The sequence below is a fragment of the Camelus ferus genome, chromosome 12 (assembly GCF_009834535.1).
Source record: "Camelus ferus isolate YT-003-E chromosome 12, BCGSAC_Cfer_1.0, whole genome shotgun sequence".
Lineage (NCBI taxonomy): Eukaryota > Metazoa > Chordata > Mammalia > Artiodactyla > Camelidae > Camelus > Camelus ferus.
The window spans coordinates 31,131,809-31,152,772 of record NC_045707.1 but is presented as its reverse complement, the minus strand read 5'-3'; the positions used below and the strand labels follow the sequence as shown (position 1 = coordinate 31,152,772).

General features: G+C 37.1%; 1 protein-coding gene and 1 long non-coding RNA gene across 4 annotated transcripts in view; one reads left to right on the top strand and one right to left on the bottom strand.

The window, feature by feature from the left end:
• The window catches only part of CPNE8 (copine 8), a 185,781-nt gene that overhangs the window by 125,505 nt on the left and 39,312 nt on the right, over positions 1-20,964 (bottom strand). For all 3 annotated transcript variants that reach the window (XM_032493309.1, XM_032493310.1, XM_006184230.3), the window contains exons 3-4: positions 19,898-19,944; positions 4,590-4,693 (exon numbers count right to left, since the gene is read on the bottom strand). In XM_032493309.1, the coding sequence (XP_032349200.1) occupies positions 4,590-4,693; positions 19,898-19,944 (151 nt within the window). The remainder of the gene's footprint in view (positions 1-4,589; positions 4,694-19,897; positions 19,945-20,964) is intronic.
• Positions 105-18,761, top strand: LOC116667655. Its single transcript, XR_004324595.1, has 3 exons — positions 105-179; positions 6,722-6,723; positions 18,751-18,761. It is a non-coding gene; the product is annotated as an uncharacterized LOC116667655 (long non-coding RNA).

Below are 20,964 nucleotides of genomic sequence, written 5' to 3'. Positions count from 1 at the left end.
GGACTATTTTATGTCCTATTTTTGACCAGTTGGTACCAGAAATAAATAATTTCTTGGAGAAATCCTGCAAAAACATCACTCACCATCACTTTAGCCCCTTGTAAAGAATTTTAGAAACAGAAATATTGCTAAGTCAAAACAATCTCAATTTGCTGAATTCTTGGAATAGGAAGATATCTGTCTTGGTTTCAGTCTTTCTACCAAATCACATTCTTTTCCCATTTCTTGTGCAAAGCTTCCCCCCAAAAATTAACTGCCTTTTTTTAAAGGTTGATTAAAGTCTTCCTTTTCACATAACAAGAATGTTTTCACAGAGAAACAAAGCACCTCAATCCAAAAAAAAAAAGCAAAGAAACAGAGTTCACTGAGTACACTGATGCTGGGCAGAGAGGTGCACTTAATCCCTAGCAAAGAATGTTTACCACAAACTGGCTTTGAAACTGTGTGATGCAAAACCTGCCTCAGAGAATTACAAAGTGCTCTCTTTCACATCAGGGCATTCTGATCACTCTCAATAGCTGCAAACTAGAATTTTGAATCAGCAAATTGCCAACATCTACTGAAGGCCCACAAATATTAATACAAAAAATATTTCTTATTCAAGAAATTTTTTCTCATCCAAGACAATTTTTCAAGAGATTAAAATTAGCAACTGTAGAAATATCAAAGGTGAAACATTAACTCTGCTGGCTCCTTCACAGGTGTCAGTCCTGGCAAATGTTTTCTGAAATGGGCTTGGTGTGGACTGGGGAGAAATAACATGGCATAATCATAGTCCAGTTAAAAAAGCAAAAAGAAAAGAGTTTATGTTTTCATCACAAAGAGTTTAAGTATCATCAAATACAGTCCCATTTCATTGTCTTTAACAAAGCTTTTTTTTCCCCCCAGGAAAAAACAATCCATATTCTGGCATCCTGGATACTTCTTTTTTTTTAACAAAACTTTTTTTATGCTATTATCTTAAAAACAGGTAATTTACAGCTTCCTGAAGGCTTTAGATAATATGCTGGATTATAATGCATTCAAAATCACCATGATTTTTCTTTTAATGGAATTTTCATTCCAACTTTTCTAGAAGTATCAAGACTACTCTTGTTCTCACCCTCACAGGTCCAGAACATAAACACTACATCTGCATTTAAAATATATTTGCTGGGGGGGAGGTGTGTGTGTGAGTGTGGGTGTGTGTGTGTTTACGAGCACCATCACGTAAGTAAGAGATAGTGTATTGGCAAAGCAGAAGTTCAGTGATTTACCCCTGGGACGGTGCATTTGTGCCTCTATTTACTAACAGCAATTTTGTAAGCCACTCCATCCTGCGGCTGAAATCTTATTAACAGAATACTAAATTAGCAGTAACTGATCTGGGTGGCTCCTAAGGATTATGTTTTCTAATAGAAGGTAACAGAGGTTGACTGGAATTTTTCCTTTATTTCTGGAATTCCCACTAAGGCCCAAAGCTGAAAACAAAATATGCTAAGTTTCTCCTCGAGCTTAGCTCAGAGTTGCCAACGAGTCACTCCCATTGGGGTCAGACCCTTCTCCACAAAGCTTACTCACAAAGTGACAGGCTGTTCCCTACCTATTGTAGGGCAGGACGAGGTTCTTTCTACTCCCCAAAGGCAGGTGAAGGGGAGCTCCAAGATCTGGGGTGCTTGTGAGAAGGAGGGGTCAGAATCTGGTTCCCCCTCAGCTATAGAACCTGCCTGTAGGTCCACCCCAGGGCTGCCAGTGGAAGACAATGTCAGCTGACAGTGCTAGGAAGTGCCTTCCGAGAGCAGAGGAACCAGGAACAATGTCCTATTTAGTCCCTCCTGCACAATGAGGAAGACAGGCAGTGTGCGGGACATGTGTCCCCTGAGGCCAGTAGCCTCTAAGGTCTAGGTTTTCCAAAAGATAAGAGACTCGAGTATCTGCCTCCCAACCCCCCTTTCCTTTCTGCTCTTGCACCTCCCTTCTCTCCTGCAAGGAGCTGGGTCAGTAGTTCCAGCTAAGGGGAGAGAAAGTCAAGAGTCAGGATTAAGTTTGAGATTAAAGTTTCAAAGTGAATAGTATATAACTGTCAACAAAAGTGAGATGGTTCTAATAAATACAAGTGACTGAGAAGCCATGGGGTTAGACGTGGTATTGTTAAGGGAGCCCTTCGCCAATGGGAAAAACTGGAACTGACAGCGTTGGGACAATTATTGGAAGAAATAAAACAAGTTATTTTCTCCCAAGGTGTTGAGAGTCTTCAAAAATAGATTGTAATGACATTTTACATTCGATAATTATCACCATTTGACTTATCAAGGAGGAAAATTAATTTGCTAGGTAAGTCAAATCTAGAATTGTAACTCCCTTCGTGGAGTCCTAGTCTAAATGGAAAAACAAAAGCGAAGAGAGTTACATCTGATTTCTCCTATTTTCCAGCACATACTACATAGTGATACAGCCACCTACACTTCTTGCCCAAGCACGTTTTTGTACAACTGTTTTGTCTCTAATAAATTTCTCAACTGTGACCACAAAGTGATTTATAAGATACCAATATTATTAGAGGTGTGATAATTATAACAAAATAAATAAATGCAAGAGTTTATGACCTTATCTATGATATACACATAGCATGATGACAGAAACCCTGTCTCAAATCAAAAGGCAGGAGAATTTAAAGACTCATAGCTGATAATGTCATCTTAAAACTATCTGAGGCATATCACCATATCGGCAATTGTGGATTAATCAGAACGTACAGGAACTGGGGCCAGTGCTACCAGGAATCAGGAATACACATTCATTCTCTCTCTGATTACAATTCTCCATCAGCATTGAAAGTTAAATTAAAAAAACCTCCTGAAAGCCATTTCTCAAACTTTCCATTCTCTACAATTATTTAGATACTGTATTTTCAAAGCTTCTTTTTTTCACTGTTTTTTTAGAATTTCGTAAAAATCAATACACAGATGAAATTAAAAAAAAAATCCTGAACACCATTTACATCTATCTGTTGGCCAATTTAGGCTACTGTATTCTTCAGCATTGCTGTTCCCTCAGAGACATGTTATTGTAAGTCTGTTCGAATATTAGTAGTAGTTCTCTGAGTGATGTGGGTTGGGGTTACAGGTGATTTTATTGCTCTACTTTATCCTTTCCTCATTTTCCAGATTTTCTACAACGAACGTTTTTCCTAGGAATAACACATTGCTAAGGCAAAATTTAAAAACTAATCATAGTTAGGTATAATGGATAAATAGATACTCATAACTAGAGACCAATTACACTATTTTCCACACTTATTTTGATTAATATGGTAGAAAAACCATAATGTTAAAATAAGAAAACAAGCCTGCTCTCACAGGTTTTATGAGATATTCACATAAACAGGAAGTCAGAAGGAATTATTTCAAGTGATATCAAAAATACTACATAAACTAAGAGCATATACTTATTACTTTTCTTGATAATCTTCTCCAGGTATCCCTTTCTCATTTTTATTATTTGGAAAGAGGTTTCAAGGAAATAAAAACCAAATGGAGCATAATAAATTTTGTTTGATAAATATAATAAATACTTAAAACTCCTATAGTTCTTGAAGGAAAAAGGCTGGTATAAGATTCCCCTTTTTTAAACAGAAACACTGCAGGTTATTTTATTCCACACATTTTAGAGGAAAATGAGAAAGACTATTAACAGTAGCGAACTTTTGCTTTTATATTAGGAGGCAAATTATAGCTTTTTCAAATAAGATACCAATAGCCTTTATTCTCAAAAATATTTATAAACTGTTATAGCATGGCGCACTTCATTGCTTTCAGCCATTTAAAATAAGACTTTTTTTTTCCTTTTCTCAAATTAAGTTTCATTTTTTTTTAATTGACTTATAGTCAGTTTACAATGCTGTGTCAATTTCTGGTGGACAGCACAATTCTTCAGTCATACATGAAAATACATATATATTCATATATATATATTTAGCGTCTTGATAATTCAACAATCACCACAGTTTACCTCTGCGGAACAAAAACTAAACAATTAATAATAATATATGCAGACTGCCTCTGTAGAGTTTTTTGTGGACAGGGAGCTGAATTTAATGATAATATTTTAATATGCCTAACTCAAAATAACAAGAATCTTAAAAATTCTAGCTTTAGCATTCTGAGTCTTAGAAATATGAGTATGTGAAGAGATCAAGGGAGCCAGTGAGACAGAGATCCATGTACTACACAGAGAAGCAGCTGAGAGAAACTTAAAGATCTGAGAAGTGTCAGCCACGGGAACATATGCGAATCACCTTGGAATACACGAGAATTGTAAGAAACCCACTGAGGCAGGGGATGGTTGGAAAGAATGTCCATATGTACTGCCCAGCACTTCTACATGGTTAAACTATTTGCTTCTATTTTCAATAAACAGGTATCAGAAAACCTACAAAATGCAAAGAAAGCAGTGCTGGGGACAGTGCTCAGGCCACACTCTAAATAGAATTAATCTGGTTTCCTGCTGATAAAATCTAGTATCTACTGCAATCTCAGGACCCAGCCTTATGTTATGAATATTGCCTTTCAAAAATCATTTTTTAAAATGTAAATTTGTCTGGAACTTACAAGTCAAAACGAAGATTCTCTCTTTCTTCAAAAAAGTAGTCCAGAATAAATTTTCTTACAAAATCAGGATTTAAAGTATTATCAATTACTTCAGTCCTTCCAAACTGTTGAGAAAAAGAGAGAGAGGTTAGAATCAAGCCTTGCATAGTGTAATACTTAGTATATTAACACGGTTCCTTGAAAACCTACGCAATAAATATCCAAATGACTTGATAAAATAAAGCCCTTCAGAAAAAATTTCAGAGAGCACATCATCCCTCTTTGTCACTCAGGGAATTCAGAAAATGAGCCCTGAGTTCATTCAAATTTACCAGAAAAGCAGCTTCTGAAAATTCATATAACCACCATAGTACTTCCTCCACTCTTCTCCCCGCTGGAAAGCCAAATCCCTTTCCAATCAAAAGACGTTATTTCTACCTTAAATTTAAATTTATCACGAATATTCTTTCTAACCTAGTGTTACAACTAGATCGAGCAACACATACTCTTACAACCAGAGGACTCGGTTATTAGCATTGTGTGTTCGTATTCAGTTCAGAACCCAGCAGACCTCTACACAGAACAGTTTATTAGCCATGCCCTGGGGAGAGCGTTCTCATCCTGTATTATACACTTTAATCATTGGTTTTTGTTTTGTTCTAATTCTAATAGTATCTAGGTAGCCAAAACGAGACCTACGATTCTCGCCTGTTTCCTTAGCTACTATATTACACTTGTGCTTAGGAAAAAATGTTTCTCCATTTTGAGGGGAAGTGGAAACCAAAAACCAAAACTCCCCATCTAGAAATTCCTTCCTTTCAATGAGAAGGAAGTCATTTCAATGAGAAGGCACTGCTTCCAAAGACAGAGCAGAAATATAAACTTGGTATCTCTTTTTGGAGTTGGCTTACATTCTTCCTACTGACACAGAATTCTAAAGAGGGAATTTTAACCTTTCGTTCTGAAAGAGCATTATGCCTGCTGTCTTATCAGAGAACCAACTTTTATTAAAAGTTCAAGGGAAAACTATCTTCTTACCAGGAATAAGTGAACTACTGATCCACCAAAAAATGAAGGTCATGAGCTTATATAAATTGTAATAAAACTAGGATACAAAATATTGATGACAAGAGATTTACTATGGCTATTACTATTTATCCCAAAAAGAACTAGTTTGCAGAAGCTTATGCATTGGACAACGTTTTATATCTTGGACCAGTATCACACAGACAGATCATAAGCCAGGTAATTAATTCAAGATTTCAAAAATATTGAATATTTACTTTAAACAATAGTGATAATTACAGGCACCATTTACTGAGCACTTTACTTTGTTCTAAGCGCTTTTCACACATTACTTTAAATCCTCACCATAATCCCACAGGGTAGGTACTATTATGTTAGTCCTACTTGGAGGTGAGGAAATTGAGGTAGAGGGTCCCAGACTATGTCACTTTGGCTACAAAATCTACATTCATTCTTTCTAGGTGTGGATGAAAATGCTGCCTGCCATCTCAGTAAACAAAGGATGTTGCAGCCTTCAAGCCACTATAGCTGTCCCTGAGAGAACTCAGCATGGAGACAAAGGGGCTGCCCATGGCCACTGCAGTCACCCCCAAAGGTGCACCCTGAGGGGACTCAGGATGGGAAAGAATAGGACACTGGCCCTAGACAGCTAAGGTGCATATCAAAGGAATGATTTCAATAAGCCCAGACTCTTGTATCTTCCCATATATAGAAAAGTGCTAAGTTCATTAATTTGAGATATTTGGGGGTTTTTAAATTAACTAATCTTTTGATGTTCTGACTTACTTGGTCTTTGTTGCAAAAATCTCTATATATCCCTGGCTCCTCCCTTACCTCTTTCTAGCAGTACCTCAGAGCCATCTGAAAGGCTGCCTTCTGGACTCGAAGTCCTCAGAAAGACTGCCGAATAAAACATAATCCTCAGCTTTCAGGCTATGCATTTTTTTCAGTCGACATAGGACTCTCCAGTATTTCAGCCTAGAACATATTAGGCTCTGAGAAGATTCAACAATGGATCTTTCCATGATTCCTAATTTTAAGGAACTGAGAATAAGAGCATGCAGCAAATAACACAGTCTAGCAGTACCCACACCCCACTCCCCCTAAAAAGCTGTGTAGCGGTCAAGGAGTACAAATCTGAACCAGGGAGAGCCTGAGCTCTCCCAGCCTTTCTACAGCCTGGAGGGAAAATAGTTTCTAGACCAAAGCAGAGAGCATCAAACTAGCAAATGTACAACACTCTCAAAGAGAAACTCAGCCAGTACCCAGATTCCCCAGCACCTCAATCACTCTTGTGGATTTTAACCCAAACGCCACTCAGAGGGAAGAAGATGGTGTGAAATTCTCCAGGGTAAGGTCCACTGAGTTGCAAGCCAGAAATTCCCCAGGGCCTGTGAGCCATTAAAATAGCCACAAGATGTTTCTTAGGGAACAATGGTTTGTCAGCAGTATGTGCGTGTGGCTGAGTATACTCCGTTATCTCAAGTGAAGATTAACAAGTGGCCACTAAAACTTTTAGCGATTCATCTATAAATCATGAACATCTATTATAACATGCCTTCAGACACACAGCGCTGAAATTGATTTTGATGATGTCACCGGTAACCTTCATATTGCTAAATCAGGTAGTCACTTGTTGGCCCTCATCACACCACACTGCTCAGCAGCATTTGACAGCTGTCTATGCCTTCCTTTCTGACGCTGTTGTTTTTGGCTTTTTGACACCATACTCCCCTGTTTCTCTCTTCTTCCTAGATTCTCAGACATACCATCTCTCATCATCACAACACAATTCCAGGCCCTCATCATCTGTCCATCTTCACTCTTCTATTAGGTTACTTAATCTATTATTTGGCTTTAAACCCCATCTACACGATGATAACTTCCAAATGCTATGTCAGCCCAGATATCCTCTGAGACTCATGCAAACAACCATCTTTTTGACTTATATGTATATGGTTATCTTACAGGAACATCAGAATTATCATCTAAAGTTTAAATATTTATTTTACAACACGAACACCACTCCAACCCTGGTCCTTACCAAGTCTACCCTTGGTCAATAAATGATACCACCATCTACTTCATTCCTTAGGCCATAAATGAGAGTCATCCTTTGCAACTCCTTTTTAACCCACCAGCCCTATTCATCACCAGCTCATAAACTGTCAGTTTCAACTTCAACACACATCTCACAGCTGTGCACTTCTCTCCCTGTCTCTTGTCACCAGCTTAATTCAAGCCTTTCATCTTTCTCATGGACGACCTCGAGAGCCTTCTACCTCTCATCTCTGCTTACTCTTGCTCCTCCTCCAAGTCATCCTCCATGTAACATCCAGAGTCATCTTTTGAAAAATGTAAACACAGTCCTGCAATGTTAACACCCTAAAAATCATTAATGGCTCCCCATAGTACTTTGAATAAAACCTCTTTTCTTTGGTCTACAAGACCTGGCCCCTGTCTACCTCTTAAACTTCATCATGGGCCAATATCCCCCCTTTCTCTTTGCCCCAGCCAGCTGGTCTTCTTTTAGATCACTTTACACATCAAACCCTTCCCATTCTATGGCCCTTTTACCTGCCATTTCTTCTTCCTGGAATGCTCTTAATACCGCTCTTGCATGGCTGACTTTTTTATTCTTTAAGCCCCTGGCTCTAAATATCTAATCTAAAGTAGGTCCTCCCAACCCTACAACTACACTCCTTCATAGCACCTGTTTTTTCCCCTTCATAAAACTTATATTTTGGAATTACACTTTTGTCTGTTTTGTATCTCCCTTACTAGACAATAAGATCCAAGAAGGCACAGGACACTGTAACTGCTTAATTATATAATGGTTTAAAGGGTTTTTCTCATGCTCTGGCTGACCAGGGTTGAGCAGGAGAGGAGGGAGGCTTGGGTTGTCCACCCAACCCCCTCCTGGTGCTGCATGAGGGGACCATGCTCAGTGCCCTGTTTTTGCCCCTAGTGCCCTGCTTTTGACCCCAGTGCCCTCCTCTGGACCCCAACACCTCAAAAATAGCAGTTGGGTGTTCCATGCATCTTGTTGTTCATAACTCACCCCAACCTCACATATCCACTATTGTTTTGGGCCCCTTGCAATTTCCTTGTATCCTGTTGTTCAAGCTGCAGGCTTCAGCCTGCAGCAGGAGGTCCCAGGCCTTAGCCTGCTTAAAAGGTCAAAAGCATTTATCAACCTGACTTTAAACTGCACAAGTTTTTCTCTGGAGCTCTTTTCCATGAAGTCCCTCCCTAGGCATCCTTTGTTCTAGGTACAAGAATGTTGAGAGTCCCAAGCCAGAGGTGAACTTCATACCCAGCAGAGGGAAGGGGACCACTCCACTTGCAAAAACAAGAACAACTTTGCAACAAAGTGCTCCCCTGTATGCAATCTGTATGGAAACTAGCTCCACCCCCTTGAACTTTTACTATAAAAGCCCCTGTCTTCTCTCCCCAGCAGGCTCACCATCTTAGAGGCATTAGCCCACTGCGACCTCCTTTGCCTGGCAAAGAAATAAAGCTGCCTTTTCTACCTGATCCAAAACTCTGTCCTTGAGTCTTAATTCAGTAAGCAGGGTAAGGATGCCACATTTTAGAAACACACACATATATCAAATCATTATGTTTTACACTTTAAACTTATACACTGTTAAACATCACTTACATCTCAATAAAGCTGGAAAATTTTTAAAAATGAATAAAATAAGAGCAGAACAGGAAAAAATAGTTGAAGAGATCAAAATTATTCTTTTTTTTTTCAGCTAACAATCAGAAAAGTTGTGTTGAAAGTATGCTTCTTGTTCCATTGGTCATAAAATCTCGATAGAGCTAACAGACTTCAACTTAGCCTTATAAACATAGGCAAATTACATTAAGTCAAAGCTTGTAAGTATCTATGGTCAGAAATATTTGTAAAACTATTTTACGCCCTTTACTAAAAAGAAAAATTTCAAGGCCAATCTACAGTTCTGTTTCTAAAACTGGTATGGCTGATGCTGGGAATCCAAATGAATGTAACAGAATATTTTCCTTAAAGATGCATAATATATTGTTGCCAAAACAATAATGCCCTAAGACTGACTATTCCTTCCATAAAGAATACTGGTTTTACGAAGTTCTTTCAACTTCAACCACATGCTATATAATTTCTCATTAACTGTCTTCTGTTACACTCCCCTCAATCTATCATAGTGGGAAAGTCATGATACATATAGTTAAAACTCTTCAAATGTCTCCTAGAGGAATGTAATCTCTATAGACTGAATGTTCCACAGTATACTGTAATTAAAATCTCTTTTATAAAAGAGAAAATAAAACCAAACCCCCCTAAAAAATAAAAAGAGAAAAAAAACCCAAAAAAACGTCTAGTTGCTCTGCAGCATGTATCCAATATTGAAGACAGTGTCAACAGCCATACAGAGCTGTCAATGGTTTAGCAACAATGATTGCCTAAAGACCGTGGGGAGTTTCCTTTCTCCTGTATCAATAACGTTAGATGTTTCACTCCAAAATTTCTATAGAACAAAAAGAGAGAATGAAATGTGTATACCCTAAGTTTTAAGAGGCAAATAGCATGTTGTCAATGGATGCTATAATTCAAATTCCAAAATATGTAGTAAAAGTTACAATAAAAAGCAGCAGAATAAGGATTGGACTCTCACAACTAGTTAGCATGCCCCATAAATGTTCTCATAAGAAAAATGTGGTCTTTGTACTAAACTATTTAAAAGGATTCTTGCAATTCATAAATTCTGAAACAACAGTCATTAAGTGTGTACCCTATTTGAAGGTATCCTCAAATTTATCCTCTTAACAACAAGTACTTGAGCACCTTCTAAGAACAAAAGCCCTATGCTAAATGCTGTAGCCTAGGATCTGGAACTTTAAGGAGCCCTGAATTAAGAAGTGAAGTTAACAAATAAAAGAAAATAAGTTCACAATAAAAGTCTTTGATTGTTTAATGATATAAAGTAGAAAGTGACAAGGACCATAAGAAAGATACACAAGTTATGGGGTTTCAAAGGTGCAAAGAGGAAATTCTAGTTGGGAGGGCTAGAAAAGACCTTTTAGGGGGGGAGGGTATAGCTCAAGTGGTAGAGCACATGCTTAGCCTTCATGAGGTCCTGGGTTCAATCCCCAGTACCTCCTCTCAGAATAAATCAATGAATAAACCTAAATACTCCCCCCCAAAAACTGGCCTTTAGCAAAATTAAAAAATAATATTAATAAAGAAAAGAAAAGAAAAGACCTTTTACCAGTAGGTAAAACTAACATTTAAACTGAGCTATGAAAGATTTTCTCATCCTTTCTGAATGTGTGTGTTTATATATTATACATATATTATTCAGTATAGATATGAATAAATATTAAAACAGCTCCATGTCAATGGAATGGTGCAGGACAGAGACAATGTCAAACTGTATTAATCAGCATTTGGCAGTAGATTTGCCTCCAAAGCGCAATCACTATGGGGTATAAACAACTTCAGCTTCCTTTCATTACATACTGACAGATGGAATCCAGAACCAATTCAATAATTTGAACGTTTAAAAGTAACTCACAAAATAGATGATCTATATAGATAACTAAAATTTAACTCAAAGGAGTTAACTGCAACATTTTCAGTACCTCTCAAAGTCAAGTGAGTGTGCATCCTTAGGGATATGACTTTGCTATTTCCATTTGCCACTAAGAGGCTTTCCATATTTTCATAGTTCCTGGCACCCAAGTATCATTTCTAGCTCCAAAATTATTATGCACTGAAACATCATTTTAGTTTTAAAATTACTTTGATAATTCACAATCTTTAGACAGAATTTATTGAAGATATGCAAGTAATTCTAATAGTGTCAGATATAATTGTAAACTTGCAGACTTCAACTACAGATTAATTTTAAATAATTTTTCTATCACTTTATTTGGAGTGTTTGTTTCAATATATTTTAAGCTCATTTTTCTTTTTTATTCCACCTTACTATCTAAAAGTAATTCATCCCAGAACATAAAATCATGTGGTTAGTTAATATATACGTTTCCAGAATACATTTAAATTCAAATACAAACACAATATTATTGACATAGTATTGATACCTAAATCAGTAAATGAATTGTATAGACACACTGAAGTTGCTGGTAAAACTCTTCAATTAAATTATATCCTCTTGAGGTAAAAATACTGTCTATTTTAAACTTTTTCCACCACTGTAGCTGCATGATAGGCACCCAATGAACTTAGGTCAAAATGATAAATGGATGAATATATCTAAAATTATTAATAAAGTATCTATAAAGTTGTTTTACTTATCTAATTCCAAATACCCTAAGAGTAATTATCAGAGAGGTCCTTACTATTATTTTGTAAAATAATGTTCAATACTTAAAAGATAATGGGACAAACTGATAAAATGTGCGAAACACTTTTATGAACTCCTATAGCATCATAAAATCACAGACTTGCAAGTAATTAATGCTAACCAAGTCTAACTTTTTTTTCCTGATGACTCAGTCCAGCCCCTGTTTGAATACAGGATATCCGCTACAGTTCTAATTCCAGGATACTGTTCTAGGAAACCCATTCCATTCTACTGCAGGATACTTGAAATGTTAAAATGTTACAAAAGTCTCCCTCACTGTGAACTAAATAATGCCTGTTTGTCTCTTCAACGTTTGAGCCAAACTTTTTGCTTCCTCCTTTTTTGTTTCAACATCAAGTAACTATACCCCTATTTCTAAATCAAAATACTTTTAAGAATTTGAAGACAATTATTATGACTATTCAGAGTCTTTGCATTTTTCAAGTTAAACATCCCTTCATTCCTATGGCATGGTGTCCATCTCTTTCTTCAAGATGGTAGCTGTCAAGTATATACTTGGCATTTCAATGGTCTCAAATGTAGAACTGAAAAGTAATAATCTAGATTTGCTCCCACCAGAGCAAAATAGAGGAGTATTTGATTGTATCACATGAATTGCCAAACTCAACCATTTTTGACCTACAAAAAATGACAACTTCATGTAGCCCAACATAATAGCATTATCTTCCTTGAGGTTAAGCACTGCACATCCATCAATGCATCCACAGATTGCACTAGCTTTTTAGCAGGTATGTAACACCGCATATTAGGTCTGAGGCCAAGTAAATCTCATAGGTCATTTTCTCATCAACTGCTGGGCTTGTGCAATGAATTTTACAGAATATTATAATGCAGGGATTTACTTACCTGCCACTTACTAGTTCCATTATCCTTACAAAGCATTTTGATTCCTTAGACTACCAATGTAGCCTTCATCAGATAGTGCTTTCTATGCACCAGTCACATGTAGTCATGGTTAAAATGTAATCCTCACAACAGCTGTGTGAGCTAGAATCATCGGCCTAATTCCCAACATTTCAGATGAGGAAACAGTCACTAAGAGGTCAAGCGAACTCCCTTAACCACTGTATCAAACTGGCTCTCAAAATTTAAAAACTGACTTTTCTCAAATGGTTTTGTGGGGATTTAATAATATACGTATAGTGCATTTCATTTTTTTCACCCCTTTCCTTATCCACCTAGTTCAATTAAATGCTAAATACAGTGGAAATTACCAGCAAAATGCTGTCTCTTGCATCTGGCACTTCCTTTCTATTCTTCCAGACCATTCTCTAGTTCTTAACACTTTAAACTCTTTTGAAATACTATATATTGAAATTGCTTCTTAACTGGTATCTCCGCATCTTCATCAATCTTTTCCCTGACCACTCCATATAATTCTCTGTCCTATTTCTCAATTTCTACTTTGCTTTTATACCCATCTGATGTATTATTCCCTCTTACTTATACATTCTACCCCTTCAAAGAGAAAAAAATAAATAAGTAAAATACTGTTTCCTGATTTATGTTATTATGCCATTTTCTCTAAATAGTACACCTCCTATTTGTTTTTCATTCAAAGCCAAGCTTAAGAAAATATGAATAAAGCCCCAAAGATCAACTTATAGAATTCCTTTCCATTAATAAAACCAGAATGTGATGGTTAGGATCAGATAAGGATTCTGCAAATCAGGGACCGTGGAGCCACATGTCCTGGGTGAAAATCCCCATTCTGTTATTTACAACTGGGTAATTTTGTTCAAGTCACTTAGGTTTTCTGTGCTTTAGTTTCCTCATATATAAAATAAGGATTATAATGGCATCTACCTCTGAAGGCTGTTGTGCAAACTAAATTAGTCAATATTCCAAAGAGCTTCAAACAGTAGTCATGATTATTAGGAAAGACTTTATAAATTAAAAAAAGAAATGCATATCTCATTGGTTAGGCAGTAGGAAAGCCTCATCGTTAGGGATCTGTATTGGCTGAGATGCCAGGTCCTGTACCTTATGTATATTTATCTCAGTTCCTTTCTTAGTCCCTCAAGTAATATTATTTTCTGAGCACTCCTGGTAAAGGCTCATCTCCATCTGGCCTGATGCCTGTCGTCCATCAACAGTTCCACTGGACTGTCCCAGGCCTTCGAGAAAGGTCACCTAAAGTGAGTAACAGGAGTCAGCACGTCTCTTAGGAAAATAATCAAAGGAATAATTAGAGTAACATGTGAGAATGGGGCAAGGACTGAGATTGGAGAATGTTGTAACAAGAAAGACAAAGGATATAATAGGTCTGAATAAAAGAGTGGCTCATCTAAGTTTATTTTATGAACAAAAAGTCATAGCACTGAACAACAAATTCAGTAAGAAAGCTTTGGGAGAAAAAAATCCAGGATCACTGAAAAGATTGCAGTTTGATGTTTTGGCTGTTGATGTTATTAGCTAAATGTGGAGCAAAGAAGAAGCAGGCACAGAGTAAAGATGATGGATTTACATTTGGAAATCTAGAATTTGAGATAAATATTGAATAACCATATGGAAATGTAAAGAAGCAATTAGCTATGAGAAACTGGTGCTCAGTAGCCCACCGACCCATTATCAGTACAATTTTTGAATTGGTTTATTCTCCCAGGTTTGAGAATAAATTATAATGATCTTATTATTCTCACCTTCCCTTTCACAGTTTAGACACCTTGGTACAAAGGGTGGCTGCAGACTAATCTGTGGCAACAAATAGCACACATCTCACCAGGGAAATCTTGCCAGAATCTGTAACCTCATTAAAACAATGCACTAACTTCCTGGAATAGCCAGCAACTACAAGCAGAGAGAAATGCCTTTTATTTTCATATGTTCCCGTCCCCTCCAGTGATCACCCTTCCATCTGAATGTGGAGATATTCTAGAAAATAAGTTAAATAAAATAATAATTCTGGAGAAGATCAGCAAGGTGGCAGAGTGGAAAGGCCCTGAGCTCACCTCCTCTCAGGAGCACACTAAAATCACAACTATTTACAGAGCAACTATCGATGAAAAAGACCAGAACCTACCAGAAAAGATCTTCTACAACGAAATACATGAAGAAGGAACCACAATAAGTTGGGTAGAAGGGGTTGGACTCACGATACAGTCACAGTCCCATACCCCAGGATGGGTGACCCACAAACTGGAGAATAATTACATTGCACAGGTTGTCCCACATGAATGAGAGTTCTGAACCCCACATCAGGCTCCCAAGCCTGGGGGTCCTGCACCAGGAAGATGGGCCCTCAGAGCATTTGGCTTTGAAGACCAGCAGGGCTTAATTTGGGGGAAGTCTCAAAGCACTGGGGGAAATAGAGACTCCACTCTTAAAGGGTGCACAAAAAAATCTAACATGGTCTGGAAGACAGGGCAAAAGCAGTAATTTGACAGAAGTGTGGGCAAGAACTACTTACCGGTCTTGGAGAGTAACTCAGAGAGGCATGAGCCAACTGCAGATCACTCTGGGGACAAAGACTCTGATGGCAGCCATTCTTATATGGGCCCTTCTACCACAAGGAAACTGCTGCCGGTGGGCACCGTCATGAAAGCCTCCATCTAGCTCATTAGCACTAATAGCTGGGCATACCCCAACGCCTACAGGCACCACTGCTGGGAAGCCTCAGGCCAAGCAATTAACTGGGCGGGGACACAGGCACCACCCATCCACAGACAGGCTACTTAAGGAACTCCGGAGCACACACTGGGCTTGAGACATGGCCCTGCCCACCACAGGGCCCAGGATACCCTCCACCCACCAGTGGGCATGCAACAGTCCCAGCACCCCCTGGGCCTGGGCTCTGCCCTTCAGGAAGCCTGCCCTAGCCGCTAGACCAGCCTCACCCACCAGGGGGCAGACACCAGATGCAGGTAAACCACAATCTCACAGCCTGCGAACCCAGCTTGCCCCAAGCAGGCTAGACGCCACCATGAGAGCAGGTGGGCCTGGCCTTTGCCCAAACTGCAGGCCCACGAAGCTTCAAGACAACATAGACCCTGTACTCAAACGTGTCAGGAACCAGGACTCCCAACCTATGGGAGCCCTGGGCCCTGCAACCAGACCTGCCTCTACCAGCCAGGAGTCTGGCAACTAACTCCAGGCCCTGGCATCACAAACACCAGCAACAGCTGGAGTCTTCTGAACCCTGACTCCACCCACCTGTGAGCCACCACTAAGCCAGGGCCCCTGGGGTTTTTCAGTCCCACCAACCAACAGCCAGTAGACTCCACACAAGGCAAGGCATTGCAACCAACTGAACCAAAAGCCAACCTAGACTACCGGACTGCCCACATAAGTGGATCACAACAAAAGGACCCACTCAGCCCTCTTTGGGGGAACCCCTAGAGCGTACAGCTTGGGTGACAAGGGGGGAATGTGCTGCTGGACACACAGGACATCTGTTACAGAAGGCCACTTCTCCAAGGTCCTAAAACATAACTAACCTACAAGACACATAAAAATACACCTTAGGCAAAATGAGGAGACAGAAGAACATGCTCCAGATGATGGAACAAGATAAAACCCCAGAAAAAGGACTAAGCGAAATACAGATAGGCAATCTATTCAAAAAAGATTTCAGGCTAGTGATGTTAAAGATGATCAAAGAATTTAGGAGAAAAATGGATGCACAGAGCAAAAAGTTAGAACTTTTAAACAAAGAGTTAGAAAATATAAAGAACAATCAAAAGAATTTTAAAAATGAGGACAGTTTAAAAGACCTCTGGGACAACATCAGACACTAATATTCACATTAAATGGGTCCCAGAAGGATAAGGAGGCTGAGAACATATTTCAAGACATAATAGCTGAAAACTTCCCTAACCTGAGAAAAGACACAGTCATCTAAGTACAGGAAGCACAGAGAATGTCATTCAAGATTAACCCAAAGAGGAACACATCAAAACACATTGTAACTAGTATGACAAAAATTAGAGATAAATATTAAAAGAAGGATGGAAAAGCAACAAATAACATACAAGAGAACTCCCATAACGCTATCAGCTGATTTTTCAGTAGAAACTGAGGCCAGAAGGGAGTGGCTTGATACATTTAAAGTGATGAAAGGGAAAAACCTATAACCAAGATTACCCTACCCAGAAAGGCTCTTGTTCTGACTTGATGGAGACATTGAAAGCTTTACAGATTCAGCATCACCAAACCAGCTTTATGAGAAATAGTAAAGGAACTTCTCTAGGCAAAAAAAGAGCCAAAACAAGAAACATAAAAATTATGAAATGAAAAATCTCATGGATAAAGGCAAACACACAGCAAAGGTGGGAAATCATCCACACACAAAGCTAGTAGAAAGGTTAACAGATGAAAGTAGTAAAATCATCCATAGTTACAATAAGCAGTGAAGTGATACAGAAAACAATTAGATGTAAAATGTGGTATCAAAAACAGTAATCATGAAGGGAAGAGAGTATAAATGCAAGGCATTTAAAATGCATTTGAAATTAAGACATCAGCAACTTAAAACAAGCATTTACATATATATATACACATATATATATGTATACATATCTGTATAAAAACCTCATGGTAATCACAAACCAAAAACATACTAATACACACAAAATAAAAAGGAACCCAAATATGATGCCAAACATAGTCATTAAATCACAAGAAAACAGAACAAAAGAAGAAGAAAAGAAAAAAAAGACCTACAAAAATAAACCAATCAACAAAATAGCAATAAGAATATACATATCAATAACTACCTTAAATGTAAATGGACTAAATGCTCCAAACAAAAGACATATAGTGGCCAAATGGATACAAAAACAAGACCTGTATATACACCACCTATAAGAGACTCATTTCAGATCTAAAGACACACACAGACTAAAGTGAGGGGATGCAAAAAGAAAGCCATTCAAATGGAAATCAAAAGAAAGTGTGGAATTAGCAACATTTATATCAGATAAAACAGACTGTAAAGCAATGACGGTCACAAGGACACCACATAATGATCAAGGGATCAATCCAAGATATAATTGTAAATATATATGCACTCAACATAGGCACACTTAAATACATTAAGCAAATATTAACAGACATAAAAGGAAAAATCAACAGTAACACAATAATAGTAGGGGGATTTTAACACCCCACTTACATCAAGGGACAGATCATCCAGATGGAAAATTAATAAAGAAACATTGGCCTTAAATGACACATTAGACCAGATGGACTAAACTGACATATAAAGGGCATGCCATCCACATCTAGTCCACACTATGAGACTAGAAATAAACCAGAAGAAAAAAAACTGCAAAAAACACAAATACAAGGTGCCTAAACAATATGCTACTAAACAATTAATGGATCACTTAAGCAATCAAAGAGGAAATCAAAAAATACCTAGAGATAAATGAAAATGAAAACATGATGATCTAAAACACATGGGATGCAGCAAAAACAATTTCAAGAGGGAAGTTTATAGTAATACAAGCATAACTCAGGATTCAAGAAAAAATTCAAAAAAACAACTTAACCTAACGCCTAAAGCAACTGGATAAAGAACAAACAAAACCCAAAATTAGTAGAAGGAAAGAAATCATAAAGAGCAGAAAAGAAAGAAATGAAATAGAGACTAAAAAAAAAAAGAAAGAAAGAAAGAAAGAAAAAGAAAAAGAAAAAAAAATCAATGAAACTGGTTCTTTGAAAAGAGAACCAAAATCATTAAACATTTAGCCAGACTCATCAAGAAAAAAGGGAGAGGGCCCAAATCAGTAAAATCAGAAATGAAATAGGAGATGTTACAACTGACACCACAGAAATAAAAGGATCGGAAGAGACTATTACAAATAACTATATGCCAATAAAATGGAAACCTAGAGGAAATGGACACATTCTTAGAAACATACAATCTCCCCAAACTGAACCAGATAGAAAGAGAAAATATGAACAAACAATTTACCAGTAATAAAATTGAATCAGTAATTAAAATACTCCCAATAAACAAAAGTCCAGGACTAGATACTTCCACAGGTGAATTCTACCAAACAGTTAGAAGAGAGTTAACACCGTGGATGGACTTGGAGGGGGTTATGCTAAGTGAAATAAGTCAGACAGAGAAGAAAAATACTGTATGATATCATTTATATGTAGAGTCTAAAAAATACAACAAACTAGAGAATATAACATAAAAGAAATAGACTCGCAGATACAGAGAACAAACTAGTGATTATCAGAGGGGAGTGGGGGGAGGGGCAACATAGGGGTACGGAGGTAAGAGGTACAAACTATTATGTATAAAATAAGCTTCAAGGATGTATTATACAACACAGGTAATACAGCCTCTACCTTATAATAACTATAAAAGGAGAATCACCTTTAAAACTCATGACTCAGTATACTGCACACTTGTAACATATAATATTGTACATCAACTATATTGCAATATAAATAAATAAAATAATTTACCATGAAAAATTATAATTCTGCCTCCATGATTTTACTCCATTCAACCATATTATTTGTATTAGGAAACTGGGTTTCTACTTTATTCTCAAGTAACATTACTGTCAAAAGCAGGTGATAACTGATATCAAGCATCACACTTCTTAAAACCCTTTAAAGCAGTATTTTATAGAATCATTGGTTGACCTCAAAAAGTGAGACTAAATCCAGACTTCAATTATGTCAGAATTGGAACACATTAAATTTATGTAAGACTTAGGAAAATGCAAATTTCAAGGCTAGATAATTCCATAGAAAGATCATAAATGAGCCAAACACTGAGGATTATTAAAAACAAAACACAAAGATTGCTTTCATCAAATTGAAATGAAATAAAATGAAAAAGAAATTCAATCTTCAGATTGAAGAAGACTTAAAGTAACTGAAAACAGGGAAGTATCATCTTGAGCACATTGTAACTTATACCATGTCTTCCAGCACAGTGGTATTTTTAAAAATTTCAATACTTACCTCTCTCCATTCTTTATTTCCAACTCCTTGTACATATAAGACACAAACTACAAAAGATGAAACAAAAAATATATCTGAACATTTTTTACAAACATCAGATATAAATGTATAGAATTTATTTTTTCAGGTGTCCAAAAGCTACATTAAAATTAATTCCTAATTCCTAACCTTACTCTGGCAAGAACATTGTTAATAAATCATGACATGATTAAAAATTCTTTTAAAGAAGCAAAAAACTGTATCAGGTCTTTAGAATTTAACATATATACAGTTTGGCACAAAAAAATATGATTATTTGCTAATGCCTTTATCTACATTACACTACAGATATAGATAATTTTTAACTATATTTAAACAGTTTGAAATATTTCAGTATGCTACTAGCCGTAAGTCAAGCTCTTCCTAGGACACCTACAACACAAAGCCATCACAGAAAGGACAATCTGGAGCAAATCATACTGTACACTTACTAACTGTAACTCCTACCCTCAATATTTGTAAATAAGTAAGAATTCCTGTCAACCACGAAAGTAAGTTGCAAAAAGAGAGATTAAGAATTTGGGGTAAAGATTAAGGGATGAAAAATACCCCAGCCATTTGTCAAATGAGCCATAGGAATTTTTAATATCCACAAATTGTAATGCCTTTTCTCCACTGACTACCTCAAGAATTTTTCTGTCATCTTACGAAAACTTTCTCCTGTAATTAAACTACAAAGGTTCACACATTTGTAGATACGAAGAGCCTCCAGATATCAATTTCTAAATATTACAAGATTTGGACTCATTACTTGATTTATACATTAATTCTGCCATTTTCTAATTTAAACTGCCTTTCATTTTACAAGTCATCTCCAATTTTCAATATGTAATTAGGAATCAAAAAATTCAGGTCATTCGAGATGTTGTATATTTCACTTAGTTGTGCATGCCTTTATATCCTGCATTTATTCATAACGAAGGAACATTATTACTCTGTGACAGGATCACTTAAAACTATGGCCCATTACAGGTATCTCTCAAATAAAATTTTTACCATATGGCTATACAGTGAGGTTTTAATTTCAA